Source organism: Zootoca vivipara, chromosome 7, assembly GCF_963506605.1.
Source record: "Zootoca vivipara chromosome 7, rZooViv1.1, whole genome shotgun sequence".
NCBI lineage: Eukaryota > Metazoa > Chordata > Lepidosauria > Squamata > Lacertidae > Zootoca > Zootoca vivipara.
In genome coordinates, this window is record NC_083282.1 from 86,020,162 (window position 1) to 86,034,347 (window position 14,186).

At 49.0% G+C, this 14,186-nt stretch overlaps 1 protein-coding gene and 1 long non-coding RNA gene across 3 annotated transcripts in view; one reads left to right on the plus strand and one right to left on the minus strand.

Moving 5' to 3' along the window:
• Nucleotides 1-14,186, plus strand: part of CDH4 (cadherin 4) — a 756,000-nt gene that overhangs the window by 712,280 nt on the left and 29,534 nt on the right. For both annotated transcript variants that reach the window (XM_035121942.2, XM_060277334.1), the window contains exon 10: nt 12,593-12,846. In XM_035121942.2, the coding sequence (XP_034977833.1) occupies nt 12,593-12,846 (254 nt within the window). The remainder of the gene's footprint in view (nt 1-12,592; nt 12,847-14,186) is intronic.
• Nucleotides 1-14,186, minus strand: part of LOC118088357 (uncharacterized) — a 76,538-nt gene that overhangs the window by 39,027 nt on the left and 23,325 nt on the right. The gene's annotated exons all lie outside the window — the stretch shown is intronic.

Genomic DNA, 14,186 nt, shown 5'->3' on the forward strand with positions numbered 1-14,186 from the left:
TTCCCTCCAAGTGTCCCAATTTTCCAGGGACAGTCCTGGAATTGCAGAAGCCATCTCAGTTCCTGAGTTGACCTGGAATGTCCTGGTTTTCCTTTTACCTCCCCTCCATGTCTCGGAGAACAATTAAAAGTGTAGGTGTCATCCACACTGGTGGCTATCGCTACATCTTGTAGGAGAGTGAATTTCACAGTTTAGAATCAGGCATGTCAAACCTGCGGCCCTCCAGATGTTTTGGACTACAATTCCCATCTTCCCCAACCACTGGTCCTGCTAGCTAGGAATCCTGGGAGTTGTAGGCCAAAACATCTGGAGGGCCGCAGGTTTGACATGCCTGGTTTAGATCTTTGCCATGTGAAGAGATACAGTGGTACCTCTACTTACGAATAACTCTACTTACGAATGTTTCTACTTACGAATAGAGCTCCGCCTGCCATCTTGGATGCGGTTTAGATAGGATTTTTTCTACTTACAAATTTTTAGATAGGGTTGCTTCTACTTTTTTTCTCCCAATGCATTCCTATGGGATTTGACTTACAATTTTTTTTGACTTACAAATGTGCATTCGGAACGCATTAAATTCATAAGTAGAGGTACCACTGTACTTCCTTTAATCTGCCCTGAATTTCCCACCATTCATCTTCCTTGAATAGCCTCAAGTTCTAATGTTATAAGAGATGGAGGAAATCTCCCACCCACCCTCTTAATCCACAATACATAATATTATACAACTCTATCATGTTGCCGCTTTTTTGCCTTTTTCTGAAGGAAAAAGCATCAAACTGTCAATAATTTGGCCGTCCCGGGGGCCAGCTGTTAGACTGGTCCCACAGGCCAAATATGCGATTGCTCTCACAAATGTGATGAACAACACACAAGTCAGTAAATAAGGCTAAACTGCTTTATTTACATATAAACAAACTGGGAGCTCTACATCATGGCTCCCTCTCTCTGGCACAACAGCCAGTAAAGAGGAAGAACAAAGGAACAACAGTCCCACGTAAACATCCTGTCTACGTCACTTCCACTCTGTGGGAATGAAAACACATACAGTCATATGATACACAATAACCCTATGATTGCAGACGGGGAATGAATCCTAACACAAACGTCATAACTTTTCCCCAATAGGGGAATTTCTACAGCCCCTTGATCATTTTGGTTGCCCCTTTCTGGCACCTTTAGTTCATCAAGCCTTGCCTTCCTCCCTATTTAGAGGCCTCGTGCCAGAAATGGGAACTCATCCTTGAAATTTGGATGAAAGCCACTTTTTCTGTTATGTATGATATATAACATATATATTTGCATATATAACAGTAAAAAAAATAATCCATACTTTGTTTGCCCACCTTTAATAAAAGGACTTACCGTACTTCTCCGTGTATGAGGTTTTTTTTTCCTTTAAAAATCATGCTAAAAAGTGGAGGTCATCTTATACATGGGTAGTGTATAGGGTGGACGTTTGATTGGTTGCCGCCGAAGCTGTCAGCGGTTGTTGTGCATGTTATTGGTTGCTGTGTTAATGGGTGGTGTTGATTGGCTGGTGCTCTGGCAGTTGGGCAGGCGATTGGAAGCTTCGTATTTAGCCATCTCCCCCTATTTTCTTAAATTTGAGTCCTCAAAAATAGGGGTCATCTTATACATGGGGTCGTCTTATAGACAGAAAATATGGTATTTACTAGTGTTAATCAGAAGTTTTTTATATTAGGGATTGTCTCTTCTAGTTCACACTTCACCCAATTTTGCAGTGCAGTCCTTAATCCGAAAGAGGAGGGCAAAGAAGTTGGAGCAAAGTTAACGTACCTATAAATTTGTACATTAGCTAAAATAATGAACAAAAGTACAGTACCTTATCACAGTGAAATCCCTTGCAAAAATGTGTATATTAGGCAAAGAGTACTGGTTAGAGTGTTGGACAAGGCCCTGGGAGACTAGGATTAAAATCCTCATTCAGCCTTGCAACTCACTGCATGGACTAGTCCCAGTCTCTCAGCCAAACCTACCTCACAGGGCTGTTGTGAGAATAAAATTAGGAGGGGGAGGACCATATACACCACCCTGAGGTCATTGGAAGAAAGGCAGGATTATAAATATAATCAATAGTAAATAAATAAAAAAGACTTAAATAAATAGAAACGTGGTCTGTGAGAACAGAAGTGAATGGATGCAGAAAAGGCAAAATAAAATAAGAAGCAGAGAGAAATCTAAATTGACAAATTCGCCGTGGTTTGTATCAAGTGGGACTGAGGACCCAGCATATCCCAAAGAGCTGGGTGGCGCACTTTGAAAAATCACATCAATCAAAGAACTCTTCAGAGGCTTGCTGGATCCCTCACTAAAACCTGTGTGGCTGCAGCCCTTTTAACTGGCTTTCACTGTAAGTTTGTCTGTCACGCCAACTTTGTGTGCCGAGAGGCAACATATGATGTACAATTTCAATTTAGTTTTTTCATCTCAAGGAAAGCTATTTCCTTGGTGGCGCAAGATACTTATCTCCCTCGCAAGCCTTGTAAACAGGGGTGGGGTGGGAAGAGGAGGAGAGGGGAGTCTGGCTTCCCATTCCACGTAGGGCCTACACCAAATATCCAAGTGCTGCAATAGATGCCCTGTGGCATCTGGCTCAATAAAATGTTAATACGAACCCTGCGTGGATTACAGAAATGGTTTTGAAATGGAAGCATTCTCCGTTATTGTTTGTCTGACTCCTGACATAACAGCGAGAAGTTGTAACTTCTTCCCGATAGTTAAAGATGCTGTGAGGGACAGGGGATATCGCGAAGTCCCTCCCCTCCTGAGTTCAAGCCCGTCCCCGAGCAAAGGGGAAAGCAGGGAGAGTTCCGATTCCAGTGGGGAAGCAGGAAGTCGTGTCCGAGGCTCAGGCAAGGTAGAGGAGCCAGGGTCCCAGGTGGGACAGGAAGGGGCAAGTAAGGGGGGAAGACCCATCCCCCCAACTCCAGAATTACGCAGGAAGAGGAGGGGCAAGAGGATGGGTCTGCCAAAGCTTTTGTGTTGGAGAAAGACGCGCCAAAAGCCATTAGGAGGTTCTGAAACCGACTGACAACATCGCTCCGTGTAAATAGCAATGACTTGAGCACTGTAAATACGCAGCACCAATAAAAGAATAAAATGCAGAGCTGCGTAGCGTCGTTACTCTGAAGTAGTCCACTCCGGCCACTGTGACAGCAAACTCCTAATCATTTTTGGGCTACTTTGGAGTTGCCGGGATGAGCGTGTCAGAGGCGGAGAAGTGGCGGCAGATCGCTGAGCAAGCCCAGCTAGAACTGCAACAGCTGTCGCTGCAGGCGCAGGGAGAATTGAAGGCAGCTAAAGAGGAGACTAAGAAGGTCCAGGACGACCGGCTACAACTTGCGGAACAGGTGAGAGAGCTCCAGGAAAAAGAGCAGCATTTAAGGGCGGTGGCGGTAGACCTCCAAAACAAGCTGGATGCAGAGAAAAACAAGGCGGGAGGGGCACCCCAAGTCCAAGTGCTGCCAGGAAGGAGAGCCGGGACCCTAGTAAGCAAGTTCAATGGAGACCCGAAGGAGTTTCAGGGCTTTGAGACTGAGATTGTGTATGCTCTTGAGCTGCACCACGATGAGTTCCCTGATGATGAGCACAGAGTAGCGTTTATTGTGGAGCACCTTACAGGGGCGGCCAGGGAGTGGCTAAGACCGTTAATTGCAACAAGGAATCCTTGCATGAAGAATGTCAAACTATTTCTAGAAGGTTTGAAAACGATGTATTCGTCCGATAGTCATATGGACCAGACTAAGGAGGAACTTCATAATTTACGCCAAGGAAATATGACAGTTCGCGCGTATTGGGCGAAATTCACCATGCTGGTGCACAGATTGGGGTGGGATCTGGAGTCTGCCCCAATGCAAGCGGCGTTTTACTTGGGGTTGCATGAGGAGGTGAAGGATGAGCTCTCGAGAGGTCCAAAGCCCAGTAATATGGATCAACTGAGCAAAGCGGCTCTGGCGGTGGGGGTGAGGCAGGAATCCAGATGGAGCGACAAGCAAGCAACGCGCGCAAAGCGGGCTTGGTTCCCACGGTCGCAGGAGAAGCCACTCCCTCAACAACCCTTTCAAGCCACGCCTGGGGCCAGTCAGGACCAGGAACCCATGCAGATTGATAGCGCGCGCGCGCGGGCTTTTCAAACCCCAGCGGCGCCAAGACGCAAGGAGGGAAGGGGTGGGAATTGCTTTCTCTGCAACTCCCCCCAGCATCTCGTCAGAGACTGCCCACATCGCAGGGAGTGGCAAGGAAAGGCGGGAACGGTTGTGCCCTCCCCCGCTGACGCAGCACCACAGCAGGGAAACGGGAAAGCCTGGCTGCAGGAGACAAGGGGCGGCAGCCAGGCACAGTCAGCAGACAACAGCCCCAGCCCACCCACCCGCACAGAGAGGAGCAGAGCCAGCCCACCCCTCCCAGAGCAGGAGTGGTTCTAGAAGTGACGCTCACGCTCCCAAATGGCTATCCATTGACGGTCCTCGCCCTGATTGACAGTGGTGCCTCAGCCAACTTCTTCTCGAGAAACTTTGCAGAAGAGCACCAGATCCAGCTTCTGCAGCTGGATTTTCCTCTGCACGTGGCAACCATTGACGGCAGAGAGCTGCTGGGAGGGGCCATCACTCATCAAACCCCCCCCATGAGAATGACGGTTGGAAGGCACTCAGAGACACTGGCATTCAACGTCACCACCATCTCAGACCCCCCAATCGTTTTGGGCATGAGCTGGCTGGCGCGCCACGACCCCTCCATAAGTTGGCATCAGAGATGCATCACTTTTGGATCGGACTTTTGCCTGGAACATTGCATGCAGCACCAACCAGGGGAGGGGCCTCCGATAGCCACGGTGGCCACCATGCACGTCAAAGGGGGTGAGGCGATACCCAAACCATACTGGGACCTGCAGGAGGTCTTCAGTGAAGCGGAGTCCGACCACCTGCCCCCACACAGGCCTTTTGACTGCCAGATCAACCTGGTGCCTGGGGCAACTATACCCCCAGCCAAGCTGTACGCCATGTCAGACCAGGAACTGGAGGATCTGCGCGCTTTTATCGACAAGAACCTCAAGCGGGGGTTCATCAGAGAAAGCAAGGCAGCAGGGGGCAGCCCGGTCTTCTGGGTGGACAAGAAAGACACGCAACAGCGCCGTCTTGTGGTGGATTTTAGACGGCTGAATTCGGTGACAGAGCCAGTGGCTTTCCCCATGCCCAGAGTGGATGATCTCCTGACAGCGGCACGCAGAGGCAAGATTTTCACCAAGCTAGACCTGAGGGGGGCGTACAACTTGATCAGGATCCGGGAAGGCGATGAGTGGAAAACCACGATGTTCACGCCTCTGGGCTCTTTTGAATATCTGGTGATGCCCTTCGGGTTGCAAGGGGGCTCAGCATGCTTCCAGGCCTTCATGCACCACGTCCTGGGGTCCCTACTCTTCAGGAAATGCTTGGTCTTTCTGGATGACATCCTTATTTACTCCAACGACCCAGTGCAGCACGTGAAGGACGTCAGGGAGGTGTTACAGCGCCTGAAGGAGAACCACCTGTATGTGAAGCTGGAGAAGTGCAAGTTTCACACCAAGGAGGTGGACTTCCTGGGCTACAAGCTGTCAGACAAGGGGCTGGCAATGGACAAGGACAAGGTGCAGACCATCCTGGACTGGCACAGCCCCAGGACGCGCAAAGATGCCCAACGCCTACTAGGCTTTGCCAACTTCTACAGGAAGTTCATCAAGAACTTCTCTCGAGTTACGGCTCCCATCACTGACTGCCTGAGAGGCAAGCAGAAGTTCAGGTGGACACCAGAGGCGCAAGCAGCGTTCGAAAGCCTCAAGAGGGTGTTCGCCTCAGACCAGAACCTGTTCCACGTGGTTCAGGACGCGCCCCTACGCATTGAAACAGATGCTTCTGATAAGGCTGTGGGCGCCATTTTGTTGCAACTGGACGCCAACAGAGAGTGGAGACCCTGTGCCTTCTTCTCCAGGAAGTTGACCCAGCCCGAGCGAAACTACACAGTTTTTGATCGGGAACTTCTTGCGATCCACGCGGCGTTCCAGCACTGGAGACACTTCCTGGTGGGCGCCAAGCACCCCATCCAGGTGTGCACAGACCACAAGAACCTGGAGTTCTGGAGAACTGCCAGGGTGCTCAACCAGCGGCAGATACGGTGGGCGGAGTTCTTCTCGAACTTCAACTTCTCCATACACTACATCCCAGGAGAGCAGAATGTCAGGGCGGATGCCCTCTCCCGCAAGCCAGAGTACATGGAGGAGGAGGCGCCACCAGCCCCAAGGCACATTTTCCCCCCGTCGGCATGGTCCTGCGGAGCAGCAGTGGTGAGCGAGGCAGAACTCACAGCACTGACGGCAGCGGATGAATTTGCCAACCGCATCTTCAGAGAACTGAGAGGGGGGAGGGAGCAGGCAAAAGACTTTGCAGAACGCAGAGGGCTGCTTTTCTACAAGGGTGCGCTGTACCTACCCACCACCCAGCTTCGACGTACGGTCCTCAAGCAGATGCACGACAACCCTACAGCGGGGCATTTTGGAAGGGACAAGACCACTCACCTAGTCATGAGACACTTCTGGTGGCCAGGGGTGAGGGAAGATGTTCGAGACTATGTAAGGGGCTGTACCACCTGCCAGCGGGCGAAGGTGGTCAGAGCAGCGCCACCAGGGTTGCTGGAGCCCTTAGCCACACCACACAGGCCGTGGGAAGTGGTGTCCATGGACTTCATCACAGATCTGCCTTCGTCCAGGGGTAAGACTGCAGTGTTGGTGGTGGTGGACCTCATGTCCAAAATGTGTCACTTTATACCGTGTGCCAGGGCAGTCTCGGCAGAAGAGACAGCCAAACTGTTTGTTGATCACATTTTCAGACTGCATGGATTACCTTTAAGGGTTATTTCGGATCGTGGCCGCCAATTTGTTTCCAGGTTCTGGCGGCGGCTCATGAACCTCCTGCAGGTGGAGGTCAGCTTGTCGACGGCTAGACACCCGCAGACCAACGGACAAGCGGAGAGGGTCAACGCCATTCTGCAGCAGTACCTGAGATGCTACGTCAGCCAGCGGCAAACGGACTGGGTGGATCGCTTGCCACTAGCAGAATTTGCCTACAACAATGCAGTGCACGTCTCCACAGGGGTGTCGCCCTTTAAGGCCAATTACGGGCGCGACCTCAGATCTTTCCCAGAGAGGGAGAGGGAGGAGGAGGAGGAGGGCCCACAGGCTGAGGATTGGGCAGAGGAACTGGAGACGGTGCACCAGCAGCTCAGAGAACACTTGGAGAGGGCCAAGGAAGCGTACAAAAAGGGGGCAGATCGCCACAGGCGACAAGGGGAGGTCATCAGGGTGGGGGACAAGGTGTGGTTGTCCTCGGAGGGCCTTCCCACCAGAGGGAGGTGCAAAAAGCTGGCACCCAAATGGCTGGGCCCCTTCACGGTCACGCAACAGGTCAACCCGGTGGCATACAGGCTGGCACTGCCAGAGGACATGAGGGTGCATCCAGTGTTTCATAGATCGCTGCTGTCGCCGTACAGGGAAAGCAGCAGGCTCAGAGACAGCGAACAAACCCCCGAGGGAGGGGGGGAGAGGGAAAGCAGGGAGCAACTCAATGAGGCCACGGCCATCCTGGATTCAAGGTGGGGGGTGGGGGGCCTGGAGTACCTCATGGCATGGGAGGATGCTCCACCGTCCCAGAATGAATGGGTTCCCGCCACTCAGATACAGGAGGAATTCTTGGTGGAAGAATTTCACGCCCTCTTTCCCCACAGACCCAAGCCCTGGCACATGGAAAGGGAGGGGGAGGAGGAGGAGGCACGGGAGAACAGCTCACCATGGCGCTGGGAAGCGGAGTTTGAGGAACCAGAGGATGAGGTATGGGTGTCGCCAAGATCCACCCAGTCAGAGGAAGGAGCAGATTGGCAAAACATTTTTACCCCCACCAGCTCTGACGCCACGGACTTTTTGGGATTCCCGTCCTCCCAGGCGGAAGGGGGGGGCTCGCAGGACTGGGGGGAGGTGTTCACACCAACGGGCTCGGAGAGCACCGAGTTTTTAGGCTTCCAGTCGTCACCGACACATGGGGGGGGCCTGGGGAGGGGTGAAGGAGAGCTTGGGAGGGGGGTGGATGTGAGGGACAGGGGATATCGCGAAGTCCCTCCCCTCCTGAGTTCAAGCCCGTCCCCGAGCAAAGGGGAAAGCAGGGAGAGTTCCGATTCCAGTGGGGAAGCAGGAAGTCGTGTCCGAGGCTCAGGCAAGGTAGAGGAGCCAGGGTCCCAGGTGGGACAGGAAGGGGCAAGTAAGGGGGGAAGACCCATCCCCCCAACTCCAGAATTACGCAGGAAGAGGAGGGGCAAGAGGATGGGTCTGCCAAAGCTTTTGTGTTGGAGAAAGACGCGCCAAAAGCCATTAGGAGGTTCTGAAACCGACTGACAACATCGCTCCGTGTAAATAGCAATGACTTGAGCACTGTAAATACGCAGCACCAATAAAAGAATAAAATGCAGAGCTGCGTAGCGTCGTTACTCTGAAGTAGTCCACTCCGGCCACTGTGACAGATGCCTTTAGAACAAAAAGGTACATTATTATTATTATATATATATATATTATATATTGTAATAATAAAATAATAACTCTCAGACATAGCCCTATTTATCTGCATTATGTGCTCTCGGTTCCACTAGTAAGAGGTCACAGAAATCCTCTCAAACTCCAAAGCCACTAGGAAGGACCTGTCTAAGCTTTTAGAGACACAATGAAATAATACGCAATAAACAGGGCATCTGGGCGACAAGGGGACAAAATGTATAGTCGACTCATCATAAACAGTCAGCACAAAGCTTTAATTTCTCAGAGGGTTTCCTCACATTTGGCAGGAGGGGTTGCTGGCCCGAAGCAGGGAAATTATGGACATAATAATTTTATTATTATTATTATTTAATAATTTTTTGAAAATTATGTTTGCCCACCATGAGAACAAACATGGGACATTGTCGTAGGCTGAGTCAGACCATTGGTCCATCCAACTCAATGATGTCTACACAGACTGGCAGTAGCTCTCAAGGTCTTCAGACAGGGGACATTCTCAGCCCCTACCTAGAGAGGCCAAGGACCTTTAGTGTGTGATGCAGATGCTCCACCACTTTGATGTGGTCCTTCTGGGTACCACAAGGATGTTGACAAGGTGGAATGTGTGCAGAGGAGAGCAACCAAGATGATTGAGGCTCTGGTAACTAAGCCTTATAAGGAACGGTTGAAGAAGCTAGGTATGTTTAGCCTGGAAAAGAGGAGGCTGAGCGGAGATATGATAGACATATTCAAACATCTCAAGGGCTGTCACAGAGGGAAGAGGGAACATGCTTGTTTTCTCCTGCACTGGAGGGCAGGACTCAAACCAATGGCTTCAAGTTGAAAGAAAGGAGATTTTTACTAAACACCAGGAAGAAATTTCTGACAGTAAGAGCTGTTTGACAGTGGAACAGATTCCTTCGGAAGGTGGTGGACTCTCCTTCCTTGGAGGTTCTTAAACAGAGCTTGAATGGCCATCTGTCTTGGATGCTTCAGTTGAGATTGCTGCATAGCAGGGGGCTGGACCACTAGATGACCCTTGGGTCCCTTCCAACTGTACTATTCTATGATTCAGGCTGCAGACTGTGTTCATATTATTGGACATTCTCCGTGTAGCAAACTCTCTGCTACTAGTTACCAATTACTGGCATAGACTGGAGCAAAGTACCATGAAGTTTGCAACAGGGGTCGCCAACGCAGTGCCCAGCGGTGCTAGTCTGCTTGCCAGTGCCTCTGGTGGTCTTAGTGTACATTTCCTCAAAAGTCCATAGCGCTTGAGAGACTCTTCGCTCTTCCTGCTCGGTTCCTGTTTGCACCGGCTCTGCCTCTCCTACCTTGAACATGTCCCCTTAGGCATACCCACATTTCATTGAGTGTCAAGACTGGACAGCCACCCTCCCAGATCTTTGAAACACAGGAGAGGTGCAAAGGGCTTCTCCCTGCGGGTGAGCAGTGTGATAGATTATGAACATGCTGCAATTCCCAGAGTACGGTAGCTTAACATTCAATCCCTCTTCCCAGGGAGCTCTGGGAATTGTAACTCTGGGAGGGGAATAAGGGGGTCCTTTGGGGGAAGCCATGGCAGTTTTAAGTGGCATAAGAGTGCTTTCAATGTATGTTATAGGAGAATTTACTCAGGCCGTAGTAGGCTATCAAACCCTATATCCCATTCAGTGTCTCCAACCCAGCTGTTTCAGCAAATTCTATTTTGATAACTCCACTCAAGGTTAACCGAAGCAGGGGGGAGAGAAATTAAACCTTTCCTCCTGAAATGTTTTACTTGCAGTAAGCTATTCTTTCTTAAATGCCTCCTAGCCATGTTACTTTTGTTTTCAGTGCCTGACATAACAGCACCGTTCTGGCCCCTTGAGATGTGAACTAATAAATATTAGAGAAAGCTTACTTAATCTTTGCCGGTCTGTTCAAACGTGCCACCACCAAGTTTTTATTAAGCCATATGTTCATAGTGAATATCCTGTGTTCTGCTCTGAGCTCCTGAGCTGTTGAAGAAGATAGTAGATAGATAGATTTGTATGCTTTCTGACTTCTGACAGTGCAAATGTACAGGTTGGGTTCTGACTATTAAGCCCTATGACATAAATGTATCAGGAATTAGGTGGCCAGCAAATTGGTGGATAACTCACAAAATAGATTGGGGACACACAGCAGGAACAAAGTGCATTTCAAGGGTGGTCTCGCAGGTTAGACTTATAAGTAGAGAAGTGATATCTATCATATTAACACTTCCATTTTAAATATGTTGGGGTGAGCGACTTGTCTGGCACTGCCTCTGTGGATCTGGCACATTTAAATAGGCTAAAGTCCTTATGTGCGGTTATGCATGCAATATTCCCACCGAAAGGATGATTCAGATTTTAGCCCTGGTCTTCTGTAACTCAGATTAACCCCCAGGTTGGGAGCCCAGATATAAAAAGACGGTTCCCTGAGAAATCTGAAATTACACTGGTAAAAGATTTGTGCATTACTATGACCACCATTTCAATCATATTTAGATTTGGACAGAATTATGACAAAAGGGTTTCTTGATTTTCACCATTATCATCATCATCATCATCATCTTAGACATTGGCAGTGGTAGCTGTACAATTTAGACAGGCCTTCATGAAACAATTCCCCCCTTTTAACCAACCAGTATCCACTAGTATTTAATTGATGTTTTATGGATATATGTTTTATTGATTTTGGGGGGTGGGGAAACATAAGCCATCTTGGTATGAAAGCATGGATAAAAAAATAAAAAAATAGTATTCATGGCAAATCAAGCTTTTTCGCAGGCAACCATGCTTTATTAGTTATCTGAATGACTAAATGGTTTTTATATAAGTTTGATTTCAATTCTTTATTTAATGCATGCTTTCTGTAATTCTTATGTTGCTTAGGTAAATTTTTCTTTGTGCAGTATATAAATTTGTTACACAAATCATAACAATAATGATTATTGATACTCCTATTGTTGTGACGCTGCAGTTCGATCAGCTATGCCAGATAAGGCTGGCTGTGTGTTCTATCATGCTTCCAAGGGTTTATCCAGACAATCAATCAATATGTGCTACACATACACATACACATACACACTATAGGCATTTTACTAAATGTGCGCTATTTTGACAGTTTCATTTTGTTCGTATTTTGCTTTGTATTGCTTTGTTGGCAGAGCGCTTGAAGAGCCATCACTTGTTTTTGAAATAAATACAAATCACCCTTTAAGGATGCCACTAGACATATTTTTATCCATCCTGCAACAGGCTAATATGGCTACCCACTTGGGCAGGCCACAAGAAACAGCATCACTGGGCAGATGACAGATCTTAGGATTCCAGCAGGACCCACATCAGATGCTTGCCTTGCTGCCCTATTTTAGGGAGGGGAAAAGGTCCTTGCTGCATAGCTAGGTCTGGGAGCCACCAGTTACTTTTCCCACAATCTCTTCAACATAGTCTCACTCCAATGGCATTGTGGGGAAATGAATACAGCAGCTGACAGTCACCTGACATTCATTGCAGCACTGCTGTTGTCTTGTGGCCCCACAACCACCACCTAGGACAGCTAAGGTAGAAGGGTGCCCAGCAAGGATTATTTGGCGGCGACCCCCACAATCCTAGAGCTGTTTCTGCCTTTGGAAGCCTTTCCCAAGACACTTACGTTGTGGGATGCAGGGAAAGCATCTATCCAGACCGGACGGCGTAGGTCATGTTATTCTGAAGTGCTGTCTTTCAGCATTCTGGGGGAGTGACAGTCCCACATCAGCTAAATCAATCTGACCATGTGACAAATGCATGTACTCAACCATGAGGGACGCATGCCAGGTAAACAGTCACATTTGTTTGCCATTAAAAATGCACTCTTTCAAAATGACCGTGGCTATTGCCCTTGAAAGTTAAAATCTGCCTCTGAAATGCCCGTGAGATAATGAGATAGCTAGCGATGATCATATTTCTGGTCCGTAGCTCACGTGCACAGATTTTCTGTCTCTTTTGTGTGTTTCTTTGCATTTCTTAGGAAGTTGACTATGAGATGAACAGAGCCTTTATGCTGACAGTGATGGTGTCCAACCAAGCTCCCCTGGCCAGTGGCATCCAAATGTCCTTCCAGTCTACTGCAGGAGTCACCATTTCAGTCACCGATGTCAACGAACCACCCTACTTCCCCACAAACCACAAGCTCATCAGGCTGGAGGAAGGAGTACCTACAGGGACGGCACTGATGACTTTTTCAGCTTTGGATCCTGACCGGTTCATGCAGCAAGCTGTAAGGTGCGAAGGAACCCCCATCTAAAGCAAGAATGTGCATTGCATTTCCTTGGAAAATAGCAGGGAAGAAGGGGCGCTTCCTGTTTAATACTATCCTTTGTCTATATGGATGCTGAAGATGATTTAGCACATGGTGCGCCTCGAATCTGGGTTTTGTGACCTAGATGTTTGTAGTGTAGTCAATTCTACCATTGTGATAAAAATGTGCTGGGTTGAACTCTCTGAATACAAGGTAGCATTATCATAGGATCACCCTGCTAAGAGGGTTGTTGTTATTTTATTTTTTTTAACCATACATCATGTGCAGATGTGGAGGGAAATATCTGCAAGAATATATATTATAGGGATAGCCAACATGGTGCCTTCCATATATTGCTGGACTCCCACTGCCTTTGTCCATTGATCATGCTGGTTTGGACTGATGGGAGTTAGAGTCAAATAGGCACCATGTTGGTTGCTGGTGACTTGTGAAAGTCTGTTGGTAGTTTACCACACCTGAACCAGTGTGATGTATCAGCCAAGCCCTGGTTGAGTCTTCAGAAGTTTCCTGCTCCCAGCAGACAGCTTCTTCCAGAGACCCCTGTTAAGGGGAAAACTCCTCTCCCACATGGTTCAAAATAACAAAGTGTTTATTGTCTCCAGACACAAGACAGAGCTAAACACTACTACCTACAGAAATGCTTGTACTCACAAAACAATTGTCATTGCATGATGTTGAATTCCACCTATCATGTATAAATTTCCCCATACTTTTCCATGTGCCTCTCTCAGGGCAGTCTCGAGCAGGTTGGGCGCCCTGGCGCTGAGGGGGCGGAGATCGCTCCGGCGCCCCCGCCCTTGCAGGGCGCAGCATGGTTTCCGCGCAGCGCCCTGCCTACCGGCCCGGTGCCCTGGCACACCGCGCCACCGGGAGTCTACCTAGAGCCGGCCCTGGCCTCTCTCATAATGCTAGAACTCAGGGCCATACGATGAAGTTGGAGGTTGGAAGGTTCAGGACAGACACAAGAAAGTGTAGTTATACCAGCTCATAGTTAAACCATGGCCGCCATCTTTAAAGGAGGATTGGACAAAATCATGGAGGGTAAGGTTACCAGTGGCTACTGGCCATGATGGCTATGCTCTGCCTCTGTGGTCGGAGACAATATGCCTCTGAATACCAGCTTCTGGGAACTGCAGGTGGGGACATTGCTGTTGTGCTTCCCTGTCCGGGGCTGGGCAGAGGAGGAGGAATGGTGGAGACTGCCTCCCCATCTTGACCCCTCCAGGGAGGAGGAAGAGGACGACAGTATAGACTTACAACATTGGTTTGCAGGAGGTCACAGCTCAGAGGCAGATAAAGGGAA